Source organism: Hippoglossus stenolepis, chromosome 9 (assembly GCF_022539355.2).
Source record: "Hippoglossus stenolepis isolate QCI-W04-F060 chromosome 9, HSTE1.2, whole genome shotgun sequence".
NCBI classification, from domain to species: Eukaryota; Metazoa; Chordata; class Actinopteri; order Pleuronectiformes; family Pleuronectidae; genus Hippoglossus; species Hippoglossus stenolepis.
In genome coordinates this window covers 21003562-21025301 of record NC_061491.1, presented here as the reverse complement: position 1 = coordinate 21025301, position 21740 = coordinate 21003562, and the positions used below count along the sequence as shown (strand labels likewise).

The window sequence follows — 21740 nt, the reverse complement described above, 5'->3', positions numbered from 1 at the left end:
CCTATTTTAGCTTTTCTTTGGTCTCCACCAGCTCCTGAGGGAAATATCTGGCTCTTGAGCTGTTCAAGGTCATTAAAGGCTCCACTGTCACCCGTGTGTCTTTTGTTTGGTGCTGACTCTACGAGATGTGGCTGCTTTTGTGGTTGTGTGTATGGGTATGTGTGTGTGTGTGTGTGTGTGTGTGTGTGTGTGTGTGTGTGTGTGTGTGTGTGTGTGTGTGTGTGTGTGTCGATGAGCTCATGACTCATTGAGAGGAATGTTCTGTGAGAATGTGAATGAGTTTCTGTCTAAGAGCATCTTTGAGGAGCCATATGTGTCTGTGGAGGGCTAAGAGAAGAAAAACACGCAGCAGATGTCTGCGTGGTTGAGCAACAACATAACAGGCCCGATTTCTGTGAATCAACTTCATCAGGGGAGCAAGTTCACATTTCCTATCACTGCAAACTGAAGTCTGTAATACTCCCTGGAGAAGACACACACACACACACACACACACACACACACACACACACACACACACACACACACACACACACACACACACACACACACACACACACACACACACACACACACACACACACACACACACAGGCCCTTGCCCTTTTTCTTCCTTCATTTTGCAATCGGCAAACATCTCTTTCAAGAGTGTGTCCTTAAACAACACCACCAAGCAATGTGGGAAAACAGTGAGCATTCATGAGCAGTGTTCATGTTTACAAATGGCTCAAACAGAGTCAGGGTAGTGTCAGAAGGTGGAAATGCGGCATCATCAAGCATTAAGAACCCTTTTTAGTTGAAACACTAGCCAGCTACAATATTCAAAAGTAGAAACATATTTTTAGACATTTAAAAAAAAAAAACTGAAATCTCTGACTTACTCAAGTATTCAGACCCTAAATTCTGAACTCTTTAGAACCTCCTCTGGCAGCAGTTAAGAGATTTGAATCTCTGGCAGCTTTGCACACCTGGATTTGGACAGTTTATCCCATTCTTCCTGTCAAATCCTCTCAAACCCCATTAGATTTGGATAAGAAGCATTTTCATGTCTATCCACAGATGTTCTATGGAGGTTAAGTCTGGTTCAGCCACTCAACGTCTTTCAAGAGAACAGTCCCACAGCTACTGCAACCTTTTTCTGGCTCTGTGCTTCAGGTCATTATCGTGCTAAACAGTGAAAAGTCGCCCTGCTCTCAGACTGTGACCAAAAAGGTCAAAATTTCAAGTGCATAACGATCAGTAGTCCGTTTTACTGCACGTCCGGCACATGTATTACTTTTACATTTGTGGATGAAAGTAGTATTTTGACTGTTAGTGTGTTCCAAAGATAAAATGGTACACGGCTGATTATTTGAAAAAACCAAATGAGGAGAGAGAAGAGGCGTCTTAAGAGAGATGGAGAACAGGAAGGTTCCTTCTCAGACACAACTGCAGGCGGCAGTGAGAAATAAGTACTGCTTTCAACCACAATGGCTAACACAGGAGCCATGGTTGCGGTACGAGGGGAATGCTATGCTGTGTCTCTGAAGTGGTCCGGCCATTGAAGGCAACTCTGAACTTCTTTCCGGGGTCATCGCAGTTTTAAGTTGGAAACTTTAAAGTAGCACAAACGACAGAAAGAAATACAAATGCTGCAGGGACTGATGTACCACCCCGAACACAAAGCCTCTGACAAGTGGAAAAGTTAGTCTGAAGCCCTGACCTTCAGACCGGTCTCCCTCCAATAAGAGGCAGCCCCATAGCATGACGCTGCCACCACCACGGTTCACCAAAGGGATGGTGTTAGCCAGGTGATGAGCAGTGACTGGTGTTGGCCAGACACAGCGTTTGGAGTTACCAGACCAGAGGATCTTTACCCCCATACGGAAGCTGTTTGCAAAACTCACAAGTGGTCTTTCCTGTGCCTTTTACTCAAAGTGGTGACCACTGGGTTCTTGGTCACCTTCCTAACCAAAGCCCTTCTTGTGCGTTTATTGAGTTTGGCCTAATATCTTCCATTTCACCATTAATGAGGCTCCTAGAGACACTCAAAGCTTTGGAGATGATTTCATACCTTTGCCAGGTCACACTTTTACAACAGAGGTAAGTAGAGAGGTCTTTGGACCAAGTTGTTTGGTTTTTGTCTTGACATGTAGTGTGAAGCGTGGGAACTTACTTCTAAACTGCCCAATCAATTTTTCCACCGATGGACTCAAGTTAAGTAAAATTCTAGAAACATGCCAAGGAAAATTAAAGCAAACAGGAAAAACCTGACCACAATTTGGGTTGTTTCCAACTCTTTATGAATCAAGTTTATATCGATGAGCAGAAATGGCAATTTTATTAATTAAAATATAAATCTACAGCACAATAAATTGTGCCAACAGTGGAGCGGTTTGAATACTTTACTGTAATTGGCTTATTAGGATCAAGGAGCTGGACCAGAGCCTCTGTATACAGCAATAAAACAAAACAACCACAAAAAGAGATGGAAAATGACCACAAGAAGATGAAAAATAGGGTTGAGTCAATCGCTGCTGGATGACAGTTAGCATGATGTTGAGCCCAGCATCATGATTTTCCAGGCATCAAGTTAATTGTTTACAGCTGACATGACGTACCAACAGCACGTTTGCCATATGCCAATCAGAAGACATTGCCCAACCCAAATGTAAAATATTCAAAAGAGGTTCAAAATGAAAAGACCAAACAAGATGCAGAGAGACTAAAAAAAAAATATGCTCGATGACTATAATGAGAAATGAAACAACCACCAAGCAACTAAATATAAACAAGTATCTCAAATTGAAGCGGAACGACCACAATGACAAGCAACAAAATGGAAAAAAAAAAGCTAAATGAGTTAAAAGCCACCACAAAAGAGACACATGGTCTGGCTTGTCTTGTATAGTAGGTTAGTTGTTGTGTGCAGGTGAGTGAGTGAAAGGTCTTTGGAGGAGTAACTACTCCTTAATCCTTCACTGCAGCGCCTGCCAAAAACCAGAAGCTAATTTAACATGCCCTTGAAAACTATAACCTGGCATCAACCTCCTACACACACACACACACACACACACACACACACACACACACACACACACACACACACACACACACAAACACCACACACACACACACACACACACACACACGAGAGAGAGATATGGACCAAACAGAGAGATCCAGACATGGAGCGTGGACAGAGAACATAATTAGTCTGTAAATTAACCCTGAGGGAAGCTTTTCAATAATGTCTTAAATTACTGCTTCTACAACAGCTCACTGTAATGTTTGCCAGCAGAATCGAGTCTTACAATTCTACTGCAACAGTGGAAGCAGCTCAGTGTAAATTCACTCTTTAGATCTGGCATCTAAGTCCATTGTTTTTATACAAACTAAAGTCTTCAGCAACTTTTAGAAATATGAGGAAAGTGACTGGAGTAAAAAAAATAATACTAATATGGCACCATCTTTTACAGTGTGTTCTTTTAGTTGCATGGTTCTGGTTTGTGTATTTGAAATGAATTCAGATTTTATCTACCACAGTAACCACAAGGTACTGTGTGTCCATGACCTAGATCCACTAATGACCCAGAGTTCACAATATTTGTACATTTCAAAAAAGTTAACAACTCATAATTCAAAGAAGTCTTTGTTGTAGCTGTTTAGTTACTGACTAAAAATAATAGGGCTCAATAACTATTGAGATTATGAATCTGGTGGCGTTTTCAGTTTTCACTCCTTGTTCTTTTCAGATTGAGTCAACTTTCAGCAATATGTCGACTTCAAACACTCACACACTCACACGGGAATATGATACAGATATGCAATGATGACAATGTGGTCCAGATATTTGTAGTTACTATGTGTCATCTGAAAGTCTTGAATCGGATATTCTTGTCCTTGCATGTTCTGTCCTCACGTATTTGGCTCTGACTGTAGTTGTCTACCAAGTGTTGTACTGTGGTGATACTTACTGGTGGATGTGTTTTTTCTACACTGCACATTTCCTCCTGTCAAACTCTACAAACGTTGGGATCTCTGCTAACATTTAAAATGAAGTCGTGCAGGTTTTAGTGCTATGACTGCACATAGTCTCTAATGTGAGGATTTCTCAGTTGAATGTCACTATAAATTCAGATCTGTGGATTCTAGATGGGCTTTAAGGGATATTTTTCACTATACATTGTGATCAATCAATCAATCAATCAATTATGTTAAAATGATAATGAAAATAATAAAAAATGCTATTAAGTAATTTTCTTGTGATGTCTACATTGGATATTTTGCAACATTTCCAACCTTCTTTTCTTCACAACTAAGACTTTAAAGATTTAACTCAAATGAATAAACACTAACTTCGTAACACAAAAGTAATACAATAAAATAAGTAAAGGATGTTTTCGGGACAAACTTCCCCCAGGTTTACGCACTCGGACACAAGCATAAACAGTTGATGAGAGTAACTCACAAACAAACAAGTGACACGGCGACAGATGAAACGGCGCAGCCTCTCGCCCACGCAGTCACAGACACATCTACGGTTAGAGTGCACACACCCACACACACACACACGGGTGACACACAGGAAGTTTGAAGTCCAGAACTATCTTCCCAGGGTCCCTTTCTCAAGGCCGTCACCACGGCAACTAACTTGACACTCAACATTCCTCTGTCCCTCCGAGGGTCACCGCAGCCAATGATGTCCGGGGTGTGTGCGTGTGTGTGTGTGTGTGTTGCTGGGTTGACCTGCAGGGCTACCAGCTCTCTGGAGAGATTCTGGAAAGCATTTATGCACAGTTATACCACACACACACACACACACGCACGCACGCACGCACGCACGCACGCACGCACGCACGCCCAATTTTGAAATTGGGCATTAAAATGGTGAAAAACGCATCTTGGTGAGACGTGGTCACTGTAGTTTGTCTTCTGTCCTCGCCACAAACACCGTCCTGCTGCTGCAGACACTCACACACTCACACATTACATTATTTTATCCAGTTTGCCAAACTGCTAAAAACTACAGTTTCCTGGCTGCTTCAGAAACGTATTCAAACTTAATTAAAAACATACATTTGCAACCCATTTGTAAAGCTGCACGTCTTCAGTAGGGACACATGGGTTCGGTGCTGAGTGACACAAACAGGCTGGGGAAGTTGGAAACTACAAGACGAACAAGCGAACGTTTAACACACTAATGTTTTTTGGTCTTTTCTTGATATTTATTGACAATAACAAAACCACAGATATCACATCTGGCTCATGTTACAGGATTTTAATGATCTGCCTGCAGCTTAAAGCTCAGCCTGGATCCTGTCCATTGTGCACACACTCCCAGTATGTGCGTAGAGAAAAATGACTTTCTCTTTTAATGTGTTTATACAATAGCTACAGCTGCAGCTAACACTATAGTGATCTGCAGCAGCTGGCATTGTTTTCGCCGCTCTACTCTAGTGCCAGCCTCCACCACCTGTTGCCTGTCTCACACAGATGAACACTCCTGAGGTTTGCAGAAATAGATCCTCTGATGCCGGCTCACTCCTTGTTTCCCCCATGACGAGGGAAACTAAACTTTTCCTTCTGTGTGCAGCAATTAATCAGATCTAGAACTTGGTGGAGATCATTACTTGTAAACATTTTCCAAAACAGATTTTTATTAGCAAGCAGCTGTAATGATTGTTTATTCTTAACAAAATCTCCTTTTGGAAAATGCTCCTTAAAAACTCTACAACTACAGTTACTTCAAAATTATCAGCAGTTTATTTTCATTTACACTGCCACAGCTAGTATAAAGACAAACCAACAAAAATAACAATAAAAAAAATTATAATAATGCAGTTAAATTTAGCATGAATCTTATCTTATCTAAAGTTATGTTATAGCATTAGGTTAAGGAGGGTTTAAAAAACAAAAAAAAAGGGCGCTCAGAGGGAGCATCTTGCCATGTTAAAGAAAGTGGGAAAAAAAATCCTAAATGTTTAGCTTCTCAATTGGCCCATGTCCCACCTGCCCACCAAGTTTCAATAAAATCGATAGAGTAGTTTTTATGTTTTCCTTCTAACAGACAGAAAGACAGGAAAGAAAACGGACCCTCCTTCGTGAAATAAAAAACTTATTAAAGGGATATTTCACAGATTCTCTTTGAATATTATCCTTTAACTATTACAATTATTGTTGGCTTATGTCCACAGTGAGCAGCTGTGAGCACATAACTATACTAACTATACTATATCAATAAAATCTACAATCTACAATTTAAGCGAAAAATAATAAAATGTACATTATTTTTGCATACAGCCAGATAACATGACTGTAAAACCATTTACTATGAAAGGTTTTTAGTTGTTTTTCTTTATTCAATTCAGTGATCAAGAAGTGGCTATTGCTCTGTCACACTCCAGGAAAATGTTTCGAAATCTTGAGAAAAACTCACAGTCACCTCTGTTCACACTGATATCTGGTACATGTGCAATAGTGGAGATCACTAGAACTGATCACACTCACAATCTGCTCTATCTGTGGCATCATGGAGGATGTGGAGAGAACACATGTACACATGCACACACACACACACACACACACACACACACACACACACACACACACACACACACACACACACACACACACACACACACACACACACACACACACACACACACACACACACACACACACACAGAGCGAGTGCTACTTGTGGGGTTACCAACACAGATCGAGATGAGTGTGTTCTTGGAAACCTGTCAGAAGCTGTCAGAGACGTAGCCTTCAGTAATGAATAAATGTGTCAGATCATCACGCTCCTGTTCTCGTATACTTCTCAGAAATACTGACATACTGTCTATGGAGAAGTCAAGACAGCCCACTCCAAGATTCACAGAACTGAGCGCAGTTCCTCGTAAATGAATTAGCTGTGGTTTTACACACACAAGAACAGACCAATTAGCACGGCTGACAGAAGGGAATGTGGTGACATGTTTCTGAGTTCGATAAAATTAAAAAGAATTAGGATAGTTAGGGAACTACTTCAAAAGTCCTAATATATACGAAAGCTGAAAAAAGTCCTCCAATGCATGAGGCTAGGCAGAAGAACTGTTCAGAGCACTAAACACCAGTTTCACGATTTAAATTGTTCGGTTATAAACACAACTGCATATTTCTTCTCATGCCTGGTACATAGATAAATTATTCAGACACTGTATAGTATGCATTGTTGTATAAATACACATAAAGTTATGCATTATTTCTGTGAGTACATTGACCCTTAAAGAATTAGCTTGTGCAAGACACATTAGATTGTGCAAGAAACACATTTTCCAACATGACCATCTTGACATTTCTTCATGGGTGAAACACAACAGAGAGGGTGGCGTTTCATTTGTTGTGTATTCAGCACAGAAAATAATAACATTTATAAAACTTGACCATCGTCTGTCTAGCCTGGAAAACATATTTTTCTAGAAAATAAATAATAATCAGTTACTCAAGATCATCCACAGACGTGAGTAGCCGGCACATTAGTTTTAGACATACATGTTTCTTTGGGAATTGATTATAAATAGCTCTCATTCTTTACGCACCACATACAATACTGCATTCATCTCCCATTGTATTAGAGTGGTAACAAAAGTGAATACGGCTTGTGAGCCTGAAGCAAACGACATGGCAGTGTCCCTGTATGAGGCAACGTCCGGAGCATCCTCCTGGGAGCCTATAGGCAGGGATCAAGTTGACCATGAGGTCACAGCGTCCCTGATTCGAGTTCGCCTGTAGGCTTCCTCCCTCCCCTCTCACTTCCTGTCACCTCTCTACTGTCACCAATAAGGAATGAAATAAAAAACAATTTAAAAAAAGACAAATATGCTCCCAAAAAAAGGGATAAGTTTCCAAACTCTCTTAGATGGAGTAAATCTCTGTGGACACATGTCTGGCGATATGCATGACAACATTCGCCAGGTCATTTTGGCCTCGACTACTGTTCCAGTGTGACTATTGCAATTTATATTTTGATCTTTATATTATAATATTAAAATCATCTACCCAAGATAAATTATCCAGAGTGAGACAAAACTTTGTGATGAGCGATACAACCTCAGTTTCAAAGCTCATCAAGGTGCAGGTTAAATATCCCGTAACATGAGGAAGTGGATCAGTTAAGACTTACCATGTGACTTTGTGTAGCGGTGAACAGAGCATGAATGTGTGCACACATACACACAGGCACAGTAGAGCAGCTGAGTTTCTTTATGAAGAATCACCTCCAACATGAGAAGTTTTTTATCTGAAAATTGTTTAAATACTTGAATTACTAATGATGCAGTAATCAACCATTCTGTCCTGTTTGTATCATCTTTACTGTGTATGTTTAATAAGTGCATGGACACCAGCAGAGTGATTTAAAGAACAAATTTCAAAAGTTTCAAAAGCACAAAATTAATTCAACAGTGGATGGAAAATTTTTGCCTGTGTGTGTGTGTGTGTGTGTGTGTGTGTGTGTGTGTGTGTGTGTGTGTGTGTGAGAAGAATTGAGTGCTGCTCATCCACATGTGTCATACCAGACATGTGTCAGTTATGGGTGTGTATATGTGCGCTGGCCAGTTAAGGGTGTGTTGTGTGTAACTGTACATGTGTAGAAAAGTCGTATTCTTCCCCAATGTGTGAAACTTCTTCCTCACCCAACAAAATCAAGTGTGTGATTCCTGATACTTTGTTTTTCATGCAACTGTGTAAAGCCAATTTTCTATGTCATCAAACCTGCAGCTTTAAATTGAACTCTGGTGGCACCTCTAAGGAAAATACCAAAAGTGGATCTAATTTTTTTAAAATGGTGGCAAATATAAAAAAAAATCTTATACAAATGCTTGATACTATGCTGAACTGATTTTAAATAGGGAATGAAAAGTAAAAAAAAAAAAGCAAGTCACATTAAGTTATAAAATCGATTATACAAAAAGGGTAAAATGGGTAAAAAAAAAAGCAATAGAAAGTGGTGTAAGAGCAAACTGCAACATACTGCATATTCTATTCTTTACCATATTTGTGTATCCATTACATTTTAGTATTTTGTAACTTTAAAGCAACATAAAAAACAGTTTTGTCTTCCAGGTTTTCAAATGTGAGAAATTACTGCAGTTTACAATTACACAAGTTCTTGTGCTTTAGTGTCTTGTCTCAACAAAAAAATACATCTGATGATGTCACCCTGTGCTCTAGGAATTATACAGGTACCGTTTTTCTGATGTTTAACACACCAAACAAATAATCAATAATGACAATAATCATTAGTTGCAGCTCTACTTTTCATCATGCATTTCATAAAACTACGATTACTGATTTCTGAAACAGGGACATGTCCATAAGTTGGGAAAGGAAAACTTTCTCTTGCCCTTCCTTTCCCTCCTGGCCAGTGCTGCACCATTGTCTCAGAATAAACCTGACTGTGCAGTTTTGCCCCTTGTGACTACAGATCCTGCACCACTGAGCCAGAACCAGGTTTATACAGGGAAGGAGATCTCGTCACGATAACATTTTCCACACACGACTCGACGCCAAGTGGGACCTGCCAGGGCCAGAGAAAACTCTGAATGTTTATATCACAGGATCAGACGGCAAAGTTTGCTTAGTGAGAAGCTACGACTCAACTGACAAATCATCTCCGTTGGCAAAGGGATGAAAAAAAGTGAGTAACTGATTTTGGGGGATTTTTTTTTTTGGAGGGGAAACTGAGAGGCACAGATAATGAGTAAATGCTAGCTGTGCTTGGCCCTGTAATGGAAACCATGCTAACGACTTGCCCAGAGAGAATCGGGGGGGGGGGCTCATGGAGGCTGGAGATGTGACTCAGAATAAAGCTGAGAGGAAAAGTGTTGAGAGAAGAGGAGAGGGCCGGAGCACAGAGGATACACAGACATGTGCACACAGGTTTCTACAGAGTTCAACAAATTAAATGTTAGATATTTATGATACCACACAGAATGAAATGTAAAACCAAGACCACCTTCTTACTGTGAAAGTATAAGAGGAATAAAAAAACATTAAGGCAGACAAACATTTATTAATAAGTAGAAAAGGGTTGCGACTAAGAATTATTTTCAATATCAATTTATCTGCCACTTATTTTATCAATTTATTGCTTAATTCTTTAGTCTATATATGCTGAGGATGGTAATATCTTTAACAACTAGATGGCACATAGTATGAGTACCTCATTCTGTAGGTACACCTCCACTAGATGCATATTTGTATTTGAATCTGCAACACTTGCATACACTCCCAGATGCCACTGAACATACAAACAAACAAGCTTTTTTTATCAAGATAATTACGGATTATTCTCTCAGAAATCTAGTAAAATGCTTAAAAACACCCTATTGCACAACTTGGAATTAAAAACCAAGGTTTGATGGGTTCTTTCCTGACCAATAACACATCCTAACACTAAGTGTTCGTCCAGCAGTTTTTGGTGCAATGCTAACAGACAAACTAACGTAAATGAAAACATAACCTATTATTAATTATTTTGAAGGGGCAACCAATGCAGCAGGATTTCTACGGCTGCTCCAGATGACCGGCTCCCCTATGACAGACAAGGCCATTGTCAATGCGAGAGAGAGTGAGAGAGAGAGATGTGGGCGAGTAGCTGTACGTATCAATGCATTTTCCACACAAGTCTACAATGAAACGGCAAATGCATACACAACACATTCATTAGAGGTCTTTTATGCAATTATGAGAACTTCAGAAAAAGTTCCGGTTCATTCTAAAAACAATTTTATTTATTTTGGAGATGTGTGTGTGTGTGTATATATATATATATATATATATATGAAGAGCAGAAGCCAAGAGAAAACTGCTGTGACAATGTTGCACAGCTTTGCTTTGGGGGCTTTCCACAGCCAACTCAGCAAGGTCATGTGCACTGACACTGTGGTTGTAGGTTACACACACGCACATGCACACACACACACGCACAACAGAGGTTATGACAGGAGGAAATGCGCACATTTGAGAGGCATGAACCTTACTGTCAACACCAAAGTGTATTGATCCATACATGTAGAGTGTTGATTAATGCAGGTGGACACACGCACGAAAGCACACAGGCGCCCGCGCACACACAGATAACACAACTTCTCTTTCTGCAGAAAAAGACACAGAACTAGAAAGAGGTAGAGCAAGAGATCTGACAAACATCTTGACCACATGACTCTAACCACTCTACTTCCTTTAGATGTTTCTCTTGATTTTGATGCACACACACACACACACACTCCTCCCACATTCAGGCATTTTCAACACACAGAGAGAAGTTTTCCACTCTGAGTGAGAACAAAGTTTTCATTAGACCTAAACAAACATAAACAAAAGTAACAAATGCTGTGAAAAGCTGGTATCACTGTAGTTAAATATCTGCAGTGGGCTTTGTTGTTCACCACATCTTGACTTAATTTGCTGTACTTTTCAGTCATTTTCCTGATTGAATCAAATTTACGCCAAAAAAAAAAGAATAATTAAATATACACAAATATTTACAGTTGAAAAACATGACATATTTCATCCTATTGTACCTGGAAGCCTTGACACCTACTTACCAGGAACAAAACCCTGCAAAGCAAGTTAATTTCTACAATGTAAACCTGTAGCTGCAAGTATCTGCTCGTCAATTTCCTATTCATGACTCATGTAAAAGGCCCAAGATATTTACACATGCTCACTCAACTTAAAAAGAGGTGACTCTGGCAGAGAACATTATCTCGGCAGCGCTGACTCGCATCCCTTCATAATTTCACAATTCCATGAAGTCCGCAAAAACAACAGAATCAGCAAAAGCAAAGAATTTCACCAAAATGCTCATCTTCCACTGCCCTAACCCTGAGAGCATAGACTCAGAGGAGTCCCCTCAAGTATCCTAGCAGGACAACTCTCTGAGCAGAGTTCATGACCTAATAAAATGAGAACAAACAACTTGTTCTGCTGGTCCGTGTTGCACTTGTAGATGTGTCCAAGGCTTTCAATCCTGTTTATTACAGTTAGTTGCTTTGTGCAGGTTTTGATGCAGGTTTACAACTTGCACAAATCATCTTTTATTGGAGTTCAAACTGTTGTTGCCCATGGTTTTAAATAAAAAAATCCAAAGAAAGTCCAAATAAAGGTGTCCCTCAAGGCTCAAGACTGGGTACATAATAGATTTATCTTCCAGCTCTTTCACTGCCGTGCCGACCTTCAGTCAAACTGTGCAATGCACAAGAGCATGAAACCTACTGGTTCCTCATCCTATTCATGATCTAAATGGATCTAAATACCAGCATTAGACAGCATATTAAGCGACAAATGTCATGTTGAACCTTTTTGTTCAAACATTTTATAACATCTATATGGCTTCGTATATTGAAACAGAATATTTGTTCTCCATTTAAAAAAAGCTGCTGGTCTGGTCTATCAACCTGCTGATCCAGCCCACAGCGTGCGCTTTTCAAGAACAACTCTGTACTTGAAGCATATCACATCACGCATTAATATTATGACTGAACATGAAACCAACAAGTGAGACCAGAAACCAGTAAGATAAAAGAAAAAGGGGTCAGAGAGTTGTACTCGTGGTAGTTGCAGATTATTATCTAGTGATCTCCTGTATGGCGTCTACAACATGTGAGAGGTTTTAGTTCTTTTGAAGCCTTTAATTATATTTACACCGAGAGCTTTCCTTTGAGATTTGTGGCTTTTTTAACTTGGTAGGATCTCTCTGTGACTCACTGTATTCCTGACAAGAGTCATTACTGCTGACTGCGGACAAACACTGGCTTTCTACTCTAGCCTTAATCCCTTAAACCCACTTTCATGCAAGTGTGGTGTATGATGACTTTTAATTAAGAAGCAAAACACAGAATTATAAGCCAAAAGACTGAATCTAGCTGGAAACTCTATACAGACAGCGACCAGTTTACAAATCCGCCAACATAAGGCTTCAAAGAAATCCTCCATTTTATTGTGGCTACAGAAACTGCACTGAAGAGAGTGGAAAGTTGTGACGTGATCCAGTTTTCTGATCACTGGGACTAGGTGTCGTTTAGATTTTAAACGGATACAGCTTTTGCTTGATTCATGTTCCTGTCATATCATTTCATGCTTTCACAAGGTTTCTATTTGATTTATATCCGTTTTATGCACTTGTTTATCCAGTTTTTGCTGCTGCTTTTGTCCAAGTTCTTCACTGTAATTTACAACTTTTAACCTTGCAACATGGAGCATTCAGTTGATGAAAGCATCCTCACAAAGCACGACAACTTGGATGCAGAGTTTGAAAAGGGCTACATTATGAACATCGTTTTCATATATATACAGTTTTGTCGTGTATATTTAGGGGATATATTACAATTCGTACACTAGATAGTTAATTAATTGTTAAAGATATTTCTCAAGCAAACACGACACAATCTTGCTGGTTCCAGACAAGGATGTGCTGCTTTTCTCAGTTCGACCTCGTTTGAAATATCTTTGGGTTTTAAACGACTCACAAAATAAACCCAAAATACGTTTGGCTCTCGAAAATTATGATGAGTATTTTTCAATATTTCCTTAAATGGTATCTGCCAATCATCTGACTAAACCCTTAACCAACCCATTGATTATGCACAGATGCAAAACTCGATCTTTTCGCGAACCCGGTTTTCCCACCAAACCTCCCTCGGCTCTCTGTGGCCCGTACAAGATACAGATCTGGGGACGTGAAATTAGAAAAAGCGAGAGGCGCGTTAAGAAAGGTCAGCAGAGAGAAACCAAAGAGCCGAAATCAGCAGTGAGTCCGTTTAATAAACCACAGGAGATCAACAAGAGAACATCTACTCTCACGGCTTTTCCATTCATCAAATTTTACAATGGATTTGTGACATGATTTTACACATGTGGTGAACACATTCATCTTATGAATACACAAGCATGCGTGTGAACCCACGCACACATCCATTACATGACTCACTCAGTCACTTCAAGGCATAATTTCTAGTTTTCATGAAACTAAATCCCTGAAGAGAGGAAAACATTTGACTCTGTGGGTGAGATACAAGGACTGTGATGACGTGAAATGAAACTAAGGTTGTTCTCTCTGTAGAAATAGTCTCTGCTCTGAATACTCATATCAGCTGAGGCCGATATGCTGTCTAAAACTTCTGGGGCGTCCTGGCCTACATGGCCAAACACAAGATTATGAGGCCAAAATATCACATTTGATTAAAACCAAAACAAAGCAGGAAGCAGTAGAAATTTATAAGGGCTGCAAATTATCAGTTATTTGGTCTATTAAGTGTCAAATAATAGTGAAAATCAATTTTTCACAATTGATCACAATTCCCTAAAGCCCAAATAAAACTTCTTAAAATTACTTTAATAATACAAAACTAATTTTCAAGTTTCACATCACAGGAGCTGAATTGAGAATATAATGAGAATTATCAGGTTATTTTAATTGCTTAAACTAAGCCACTGATAATCAATACTCTGTTGAACGACTAATTGATTATTCAGCTGATCATTTCAGCCCTAAATGTTATTGCCGAGGTCGGTTTAGATTTAGCATTAAAGCTTTTCCACCACTCAGAGTCATGTCCTTTGAATTGAATCACATGGCCAATGGTTTATGACCTTTTGGCTGATGAAGGCCTTGGGGTTGCCATAAAAATCTTAAATACTCATGGAATTACCCGTTATGCAAACAGAAAGTAGAACCAAAAATATATTTCCAGTGAAAACTGTGCACATTGACGTCTGAATATTTCCCCTCTAGAAGTGAAACATTGTTTCTTTAAAGTCAATTTGTTTAAATTGAATTTTTAAATTTTTCGAGCGGCAGAACAAAAAAAACCCATTCACCTTGATCCTTATGTTAACCACAGATGAAGATGTGTTAAAATGTGCATGGCTTCAAAGAAGCATAAATTAAATTGGACCGGTTCTTCTGAGTCTAAAACTAAAATCCCCAAAACAACCTGAAGAGCTAAAAACAGTTTTATAAGCACATCCTGGAAACCTCTGAGGAAAAATGTCTCTCATATTGAGAAATCTGCAAACCTTGAGTTCAAACAATAATACAGACACACATTGATCTCCCTCTGTCTGTTCTCCTCTTTGCTGGCTCGTCTACCTCATCATCATTTCACACTACTCATGCTGTCTAGTTTCCTTGTGTCTCTCTAGATTGGCTTCCCTCCGTTCCTGGTGCAGCTGACTTGCGGTCCATGTGTTCGGAGATTTAGTAGTGGTATGTGACGAGAGCCAAATTAACACTGCGTGTTGCCATATGAGAAACTGAGGTATAACAAGTAACACAGAACAGATGGACACAAGCGTCTGGTCGTTGGAAAAGTATTTTCCACTGATGTTGCAAACTCCGCTTTTACTGTCAGTGAGAGAGTGAAGAAGCAGAGTGCGCACTGAGGGAAAAACACAGACGCAGAGTGAAGGACGTGTAAAACCAAATGTAAAAAAAGCATATTTGCATTTTAAGAGGGGCTTTTACTGGAAATACTATTTTCTTTTGACTGAAGGTTCAAGAAAAGGTGTCACATAACGTAGCCGAAAATGCGAAGACAAAGCTTTTACCGAATTTGCCAACATACATAAAAACGTGTGTGAAAGTGAACAGACAAACACACAGAGACTTGGAACGACAAACTCCATGCGCAACATGATACATAGTGTAGGCACATGTAGACACCAGCATGAAATGAAACCATGTGGGAAAGATTAGAGACACACACACTCACACACACACACACACACACACACACACACACACACACACACACACACACAATGATGAGATGAGTTGAGAGTGGTGTGATTAAGATGAAGTCCACAGGAGGTCTGAGGAAACGTATCCGCCGTCAGAATGCAGCAGTCTGTGGGAACTGACTCTAGAAGACAGAATACCAAAGTTTTCCTGGCAGGACGCTAACCTCGTCTGTAACCTTGACTACTGCACTGTCAGATGAAAGAAAAAGTAAGGCTGCTGCAAAAGAAACAACTAACTCAGGTGAGGGGAAAGTCACAGCTGAGTATCACTCGAGACTGCACAGATACAGATATGTAAAAAAATTGCAACATATCAGTACCGACGTCAGAATTGTGAATTGTTTTTGGTTCGTGGTGTCAGTTTGTCCTCATCGAGGCTCTCAAGGCCGAAGTTAAAGACAGAGACGAGATAAAGACCAAGTCTTAGACAACACTGAGGACATTGTGGAGACTTCTGCTCCTTTCAGCTGACGAGACAAGATTCACTTCTGCAATAAAACAATTGTTACAATCATCGGATCTGTTATTTTGTCACTAAATCTGCACAATAATATATTTTTCTCCAATCAAAAACATACACTATTAAATCTCTGAATACAACATGAATGTTTGGCGCATTCTCAAGGTCAATGACATTCTTTCACTTCTCCAGGTTTTATGAATTCAGCATTTTCTGCATCAAAAACCTCAACTTGACAACATGGGACATCATCGGGCAGTGAACTTTGCACTTTGGTCAATCAAATATATAAATATTTCAGACTATTTTTATACCGATCATTTAGATTAATATGTGTTAATATTGTAAAACTGCTTTTATTCTTGCAACTTCAATTAAAAACTTTAATTAAGTTAAGTTGCACAATTTTACAAACTGTGTGTATGTGCATATAATAAACGGCAGAACACTCACTGCAACTTCCTGAGTCTTATTTCATCTTCACACCCCTCCCAATAAAATATATACATCCTCTGGTGCTTAAATGTTCTTTTTGTTTATATGAATGTGGCCTGATACTTATACAGAAGTGAAACTGCCCTCAGTTTTAACTATACAGACATTTAAAGAGGCATACCCAGAGGAGGAACTACATCTTTAACAGATAAAACCCTGTTTACTAAATGTGTATTAAACCATGTTTAATTAAATTCGGCCTGATGGAAATTAGCCGATAATAATGCAACGTGTTGTATAAAATCTGACTGGCTAATATTACTAGTGACTGCACTCTGACTAGAGCTTTCTCACACAAATACATTATCGGTTTCCATGCAGCTTCCTCTCTTCTGCTAAATGATGTCACTGATATTACTGCTGTTTCTTACAAATAAGAGACACACACTGAAGAATATAAATAAAAAAATACAAAAGAATTCCAGCTGGGATTATTATTACTATCTGTGCAGTGTGGAGGCAAATGCAGACTCACACACTGTCGCACAAAGAGTTAAAGAAAAAGCCTGCAGATGCATGAAAGCCCGATTTATATCCACAATAAAGAACATTTTATTACAGAATATGTAACGTGTTGTAAGTTTGTTTTGTTAAAGGTACTTCTGTTGAATGCATGTGCTTTCTCTTGTGTATGTTACAATGTGTGCATGCTGCTCCACAGCTCTTCTTCCTTTTAAGGCCATTCTCAGGGCCTTAACTCTGCCCTGCCAAGATTATACACACTTATACTCACATATACACACACAAACACACACTCTCTCACACACCCACACACACACACAGAGGGAGAGCACTCAAGAGCAGCAATACAGTTGGCTTAACTTAAGCAGCACTGCAATCAACCAGCCAGATCCTGCCAATGCCGTCCCATTCTGAACAACACACACACGCAGCCACATGCATGATTCTGGCTCTATCATCAACTGAATTACCTCACACACACACACATGGTTAGGGCTGCAGCTGGCTGACGAGTTGAGGGCTGCTAAATATAAAACACTGCAAGCACAAAAACAGACTCAGATACACACATGCATGCAGCTTCATTTTCATTGACCTCTGTTTTTGCTAGAACACACACTTGCACACACCCTGAAGAGACTGATTTCTGCTTCAAACAGTCAACTGAGCCGCTCTGATTCCTGGTTTGGGGATCTTGGGGGACTGGGTGTGCATGCACATGTGCAGCTGGCCCCATCTGGAAATATTGCAGGGTTTTATGTCATGAGGTCTCATGTGAGGAGTCGAGCACATTTGAAAAAAAACAAAAAAACATCCTGCTGTGATGTGATGAGCTGTCAAGCAAAGTCAGGGGAAAGAAAAGAGGTCTTTCTTACTCCTAACTTAGAACGGAAAGTTGCTCAAATAAACAAATAGGTTTTAAATGTGACTGTTTCTTATCTTCTGACTGTTGAATTGATGCTTCAATTATAAAGTAATAAGTAGAAATGTTATGACTGGCTGAAGCAAACCCTAGATAAACAGGAAGTAGTGTAGGAGGCATATCTCCATCACCAAAGAGTAAAAACAGAGGAGACGACTAATGTTGCTGATTCTTTGAGGTAATTCAGATATACAACACAAATGCAGAGCTAATGCATGACCTTCAGTAATGCATGGAAATGACTGTATTATAAAGCAATGTGACTGAATCAGATTAAATCCAACTTCCCTTATATGAACAAGAACTATTTCCAGAAACGTCTTTAACTGGGTGAAAGGGAAAACTATCACTTACACAATCATTAAAGGTTATCTTTGAAAAAATGATTAAGGAGTTTTAACAGATACTTTATTACACTATTTGCACAGGAATAGCAGAACAGATGCTCTGATTAGTTTTCGTTAGTATGAAGTGTGAATAGATTATCACTCTTGTTCTTTTTTTAGCTTGGTTAGCACCGTGGAAAAGCTAAATGTCATCACGGTGTTTGTCGTGTTTCTTCATGCGACAGCACAAACTAGAGGGGTGATTGGAGAGTGCACACCTCCACCCAGGGTAATGACATATCTCACCATGTTACAGAAAGAGAAACATAAGCAGATGCGCCCATGTATCTCGATCAGTCGGCTGCTTAACAATCAGACAAAATGTTCTGTGGCCTGTCGCCTTTCAGACACTCCCTCCACTCACTCCTCACCACACAATTTTTACATCTTGTGTATCCAGCAGAGGCTGAAATAAAACAAAGCTTTCTAGATCCACAACATCCTGTTTTCCTTATGAAATATGTACAAGATTTTATTGCAATCTTGCAATAAATCTCTGCAGACACAGGCATAAACTACTAAACGCATGTGGGAATATTTATCAGCATATTTACTTTATGCATGCCACATATATTTATCGTGCAAACTGAACTGGATGAAAAGACAAGCCGACTTCATTTTAACGAAATCTCTGTGTTTTTTTGTTTAGAGTGGCAGCTGTAACTATAACTTAATCATTACTCTGTCGAAGCCTGAATCTAAATAAATGTGCTGGATTGTCAGAGTGTACATTTTTTTTTTTTAGATGTGTATATGAGCATGTGTTTCTACCTTTGGAGGATCATAGAGCTCCAACTGGTACCTCTCCCCTCCTCCTCTTCCTCCTCCTCCTCCGCCTTGAGCGTCTCTGATCCTCCTGACCAGCAGACGGCAGCGTTGCCAGCAGGGCTGAGAGTCTGAGATAGTGTCATCCACCAATAAGTACCTCATTTGGCCCTCTTTACAGCAGCCGCTCACCTCTGACCTCCTCGGCCTCATGCTTCTGCTGTGTAACCAACGTAAACGATCCAGGAAGTGAGATGCTACTCCCGCCACAGACCAATGTGAAGCGCCTGGGGGGGTGGCTTCAGAGATCAGACAAGAGGAAGAGTGGGATGAAGAGGAGGAGGATGACACTTCCTCATTTGTGGAGTAAATCCCGCCCACTCTGCCACTATTATTTGGGGAGTTGTTGTTGGTGGTGGTGGGGTTGGGGTTGCTGGAGGACAGGTCCTGGGTTGGGGGGGGGTTAGGAAGGGGCCGCTTCTTAAAAAGCCTTCTTACGGTCTGCTGGATCTGACTGACAGAGAAGTGTGTGACGTCAGCGTGTCCAGGGTTGGAGGCTGAGGAGTCAGATAGCCGACGACGATTGGTGCCAGAGATCTCCTCGTTGCCATGGCTATGCATCAGCAGTGACCCGCCGCCGACACTACGAGTTGACCCTCTCAGCACCCCCGGGTTTCTCGACAAGGAGTTTCCCGCAGCACATTGCAGGGGCTGTTCCTGGTCCCGGCTCACGACCACCGGCTCCACTTTTGGTGGCACCAAAGCAAATAGAGCAGCGCCTCCACTTTGACGGCCCGCCTCCCGATAGTCCTGCACTCCTGACGAAGATGTGATCCGCGATCGACCAGTCACAGGCTGTGATGGAAGGGGACGGGTCGCTGGAGATGTGGAAGGAGCGCTACCGGTAGAGGTAGAGCATCTGTTCTGTATGAGCGGAGTGCCATCTTTGTCAACCTCGCAGCAGAAGTGCTTCTGGAAGAGGTCGGTAAACTGCTTGGAAAAAGTCTCTGGTGGGAGCACGTCATGCTGTGGCCACTCTCTGGCAAAGCTCCGGTAGTGTCCAGCCAGCTGCCGGGCTGTGGCGATGGCGTGCAGCTCGCAGAACTCGCTCCAGCCTCTCGGGGGCGCTGCCACGCCAGGGCCTCCTCCTGCTGTTGTGGTGGTGTTGGCTGGATGGATAGTGTTACCATTCATTGCAGTAACCAGACCGGCTGAGAATCACTGCTGTGAGACAAAGAATGTAGAAGAGATAGGGAAAAAAAGAAAAAGGAAAAGAGAAGTGGATGGTTGGAGAGGAGGTGGGGTAAAGGAGTTGATTTGAAGACAAGGTTGGAAGGATGGACGGTTTAGAAGAGAGAAATATAAGATGATTGGGGGACAAACAGAGGAGAGATATGAAAATGTAATTAGAGGCAAATCAAGATAATGTGGAGTGTTGAGCAAGAACTGGAGCACTAAAGATGGAACTGGAATAACAGACAGCATTTCTTTGAACTACTTAAAAGTTTGAAATGGTTTAAACATCAAGATAGAACGGCCAAAAGTCTGGTTTTATCGGCAATCAATCTTAAACAGCCCAAATTAGATTACACGGGCCAACAAAGAATCTCTGGCAATCAACCAGTCAGAGGATATCTTAATAGATAAGGATGGCCACGGTTCACTCAAGGGACAATGGGTAACCAATTTAGGAGAAAAATAAGTCAACAGCAAAAACACTGAGTGCATATATATGAGGGAGAATCGAGGAAATCTGTCGAGATGAATAAAATGTGAGGAGAAAATGAGCAGAGTGAGGTGATGTGGAGTCAATAAAGATGACTGAGTCACCTCCAAATTGCACTGATATTGACTAAAGTAGTTGAAATGAATGAAAACAGTATTAAAGTCATTCAGACCGACTCGGTGAATGAGGAAGTACGTTCGGAAAACTTCTCAATCAACCGCACTGCCTGCTCAGTCATATCTGTGTGTTTACATGTGACCTGTTTCTTCTGCTTTTTTTTTTTTTAATTCAGCCAAAAGAGAAGCTGTCCATATGTCAGCACCATCTCATGGATCCGAGCCCCTATTCAGTCAATCAATTCAGCAGATAATGATAGAACAACTTCATTTACCCCTAAAACACTTGATTGCTCCTCCCTCTAAATTTCTTCTGAATAAATATAATTTTTGTCGCTGTTCAACTTGCAGTTTGATCTCACAACTCAGATGACTCTCTATTTTCTTAGGGAGATTGCCCTTGCATACATTGAGCTGTTGGTGCTAAAGTCATTAAGGTGGTTATGTTTTCACCCCGGTTTGTTTGTTTGTTCGTCAGCAGGATTATGGAAAAACTACACGATGGATTTTCACAAACATTGTGTTGGAAGGATGCGACATGGGCCAAGAATGAACCCTTTAAATTGTGTTGTGGATCCGGACAAATTGGATCCAGGAATCTTGTTATCAGGACATATTAATGGGACATATATCTAGT

At 40.4% G+C, this 21740-nt stretch overlaps 1 protein-coding gene across 2 annotated transcripts in view; it reads right to left on the bottom strand.

Moving 5' to 3' along the window:
* The window catches only part of sh2b3 (SH2B adaptor protein 3), a 48221-nt gene that overhangs the window by 12264 nt on the left and 14217 nt on the right, over positions 1-21740 (bottom strand). The window contains exon 2 of one of the 2 annotated variants that reach the window (XM_035165453.2): positions 19268-20485. In XM_035165453.2, coding sequence (XP_035021344.1) covers positions 19268-20455 — 1188 coding nt within the window. In that variant the 5' untranslated portion in view covers positions 20456-20485. The remainder of the gene's footprint in view (positions 1-19267; positions 20486-21740) is intronic. The other variant, XM_035165454.2, reaches the window with a different exon arrangement.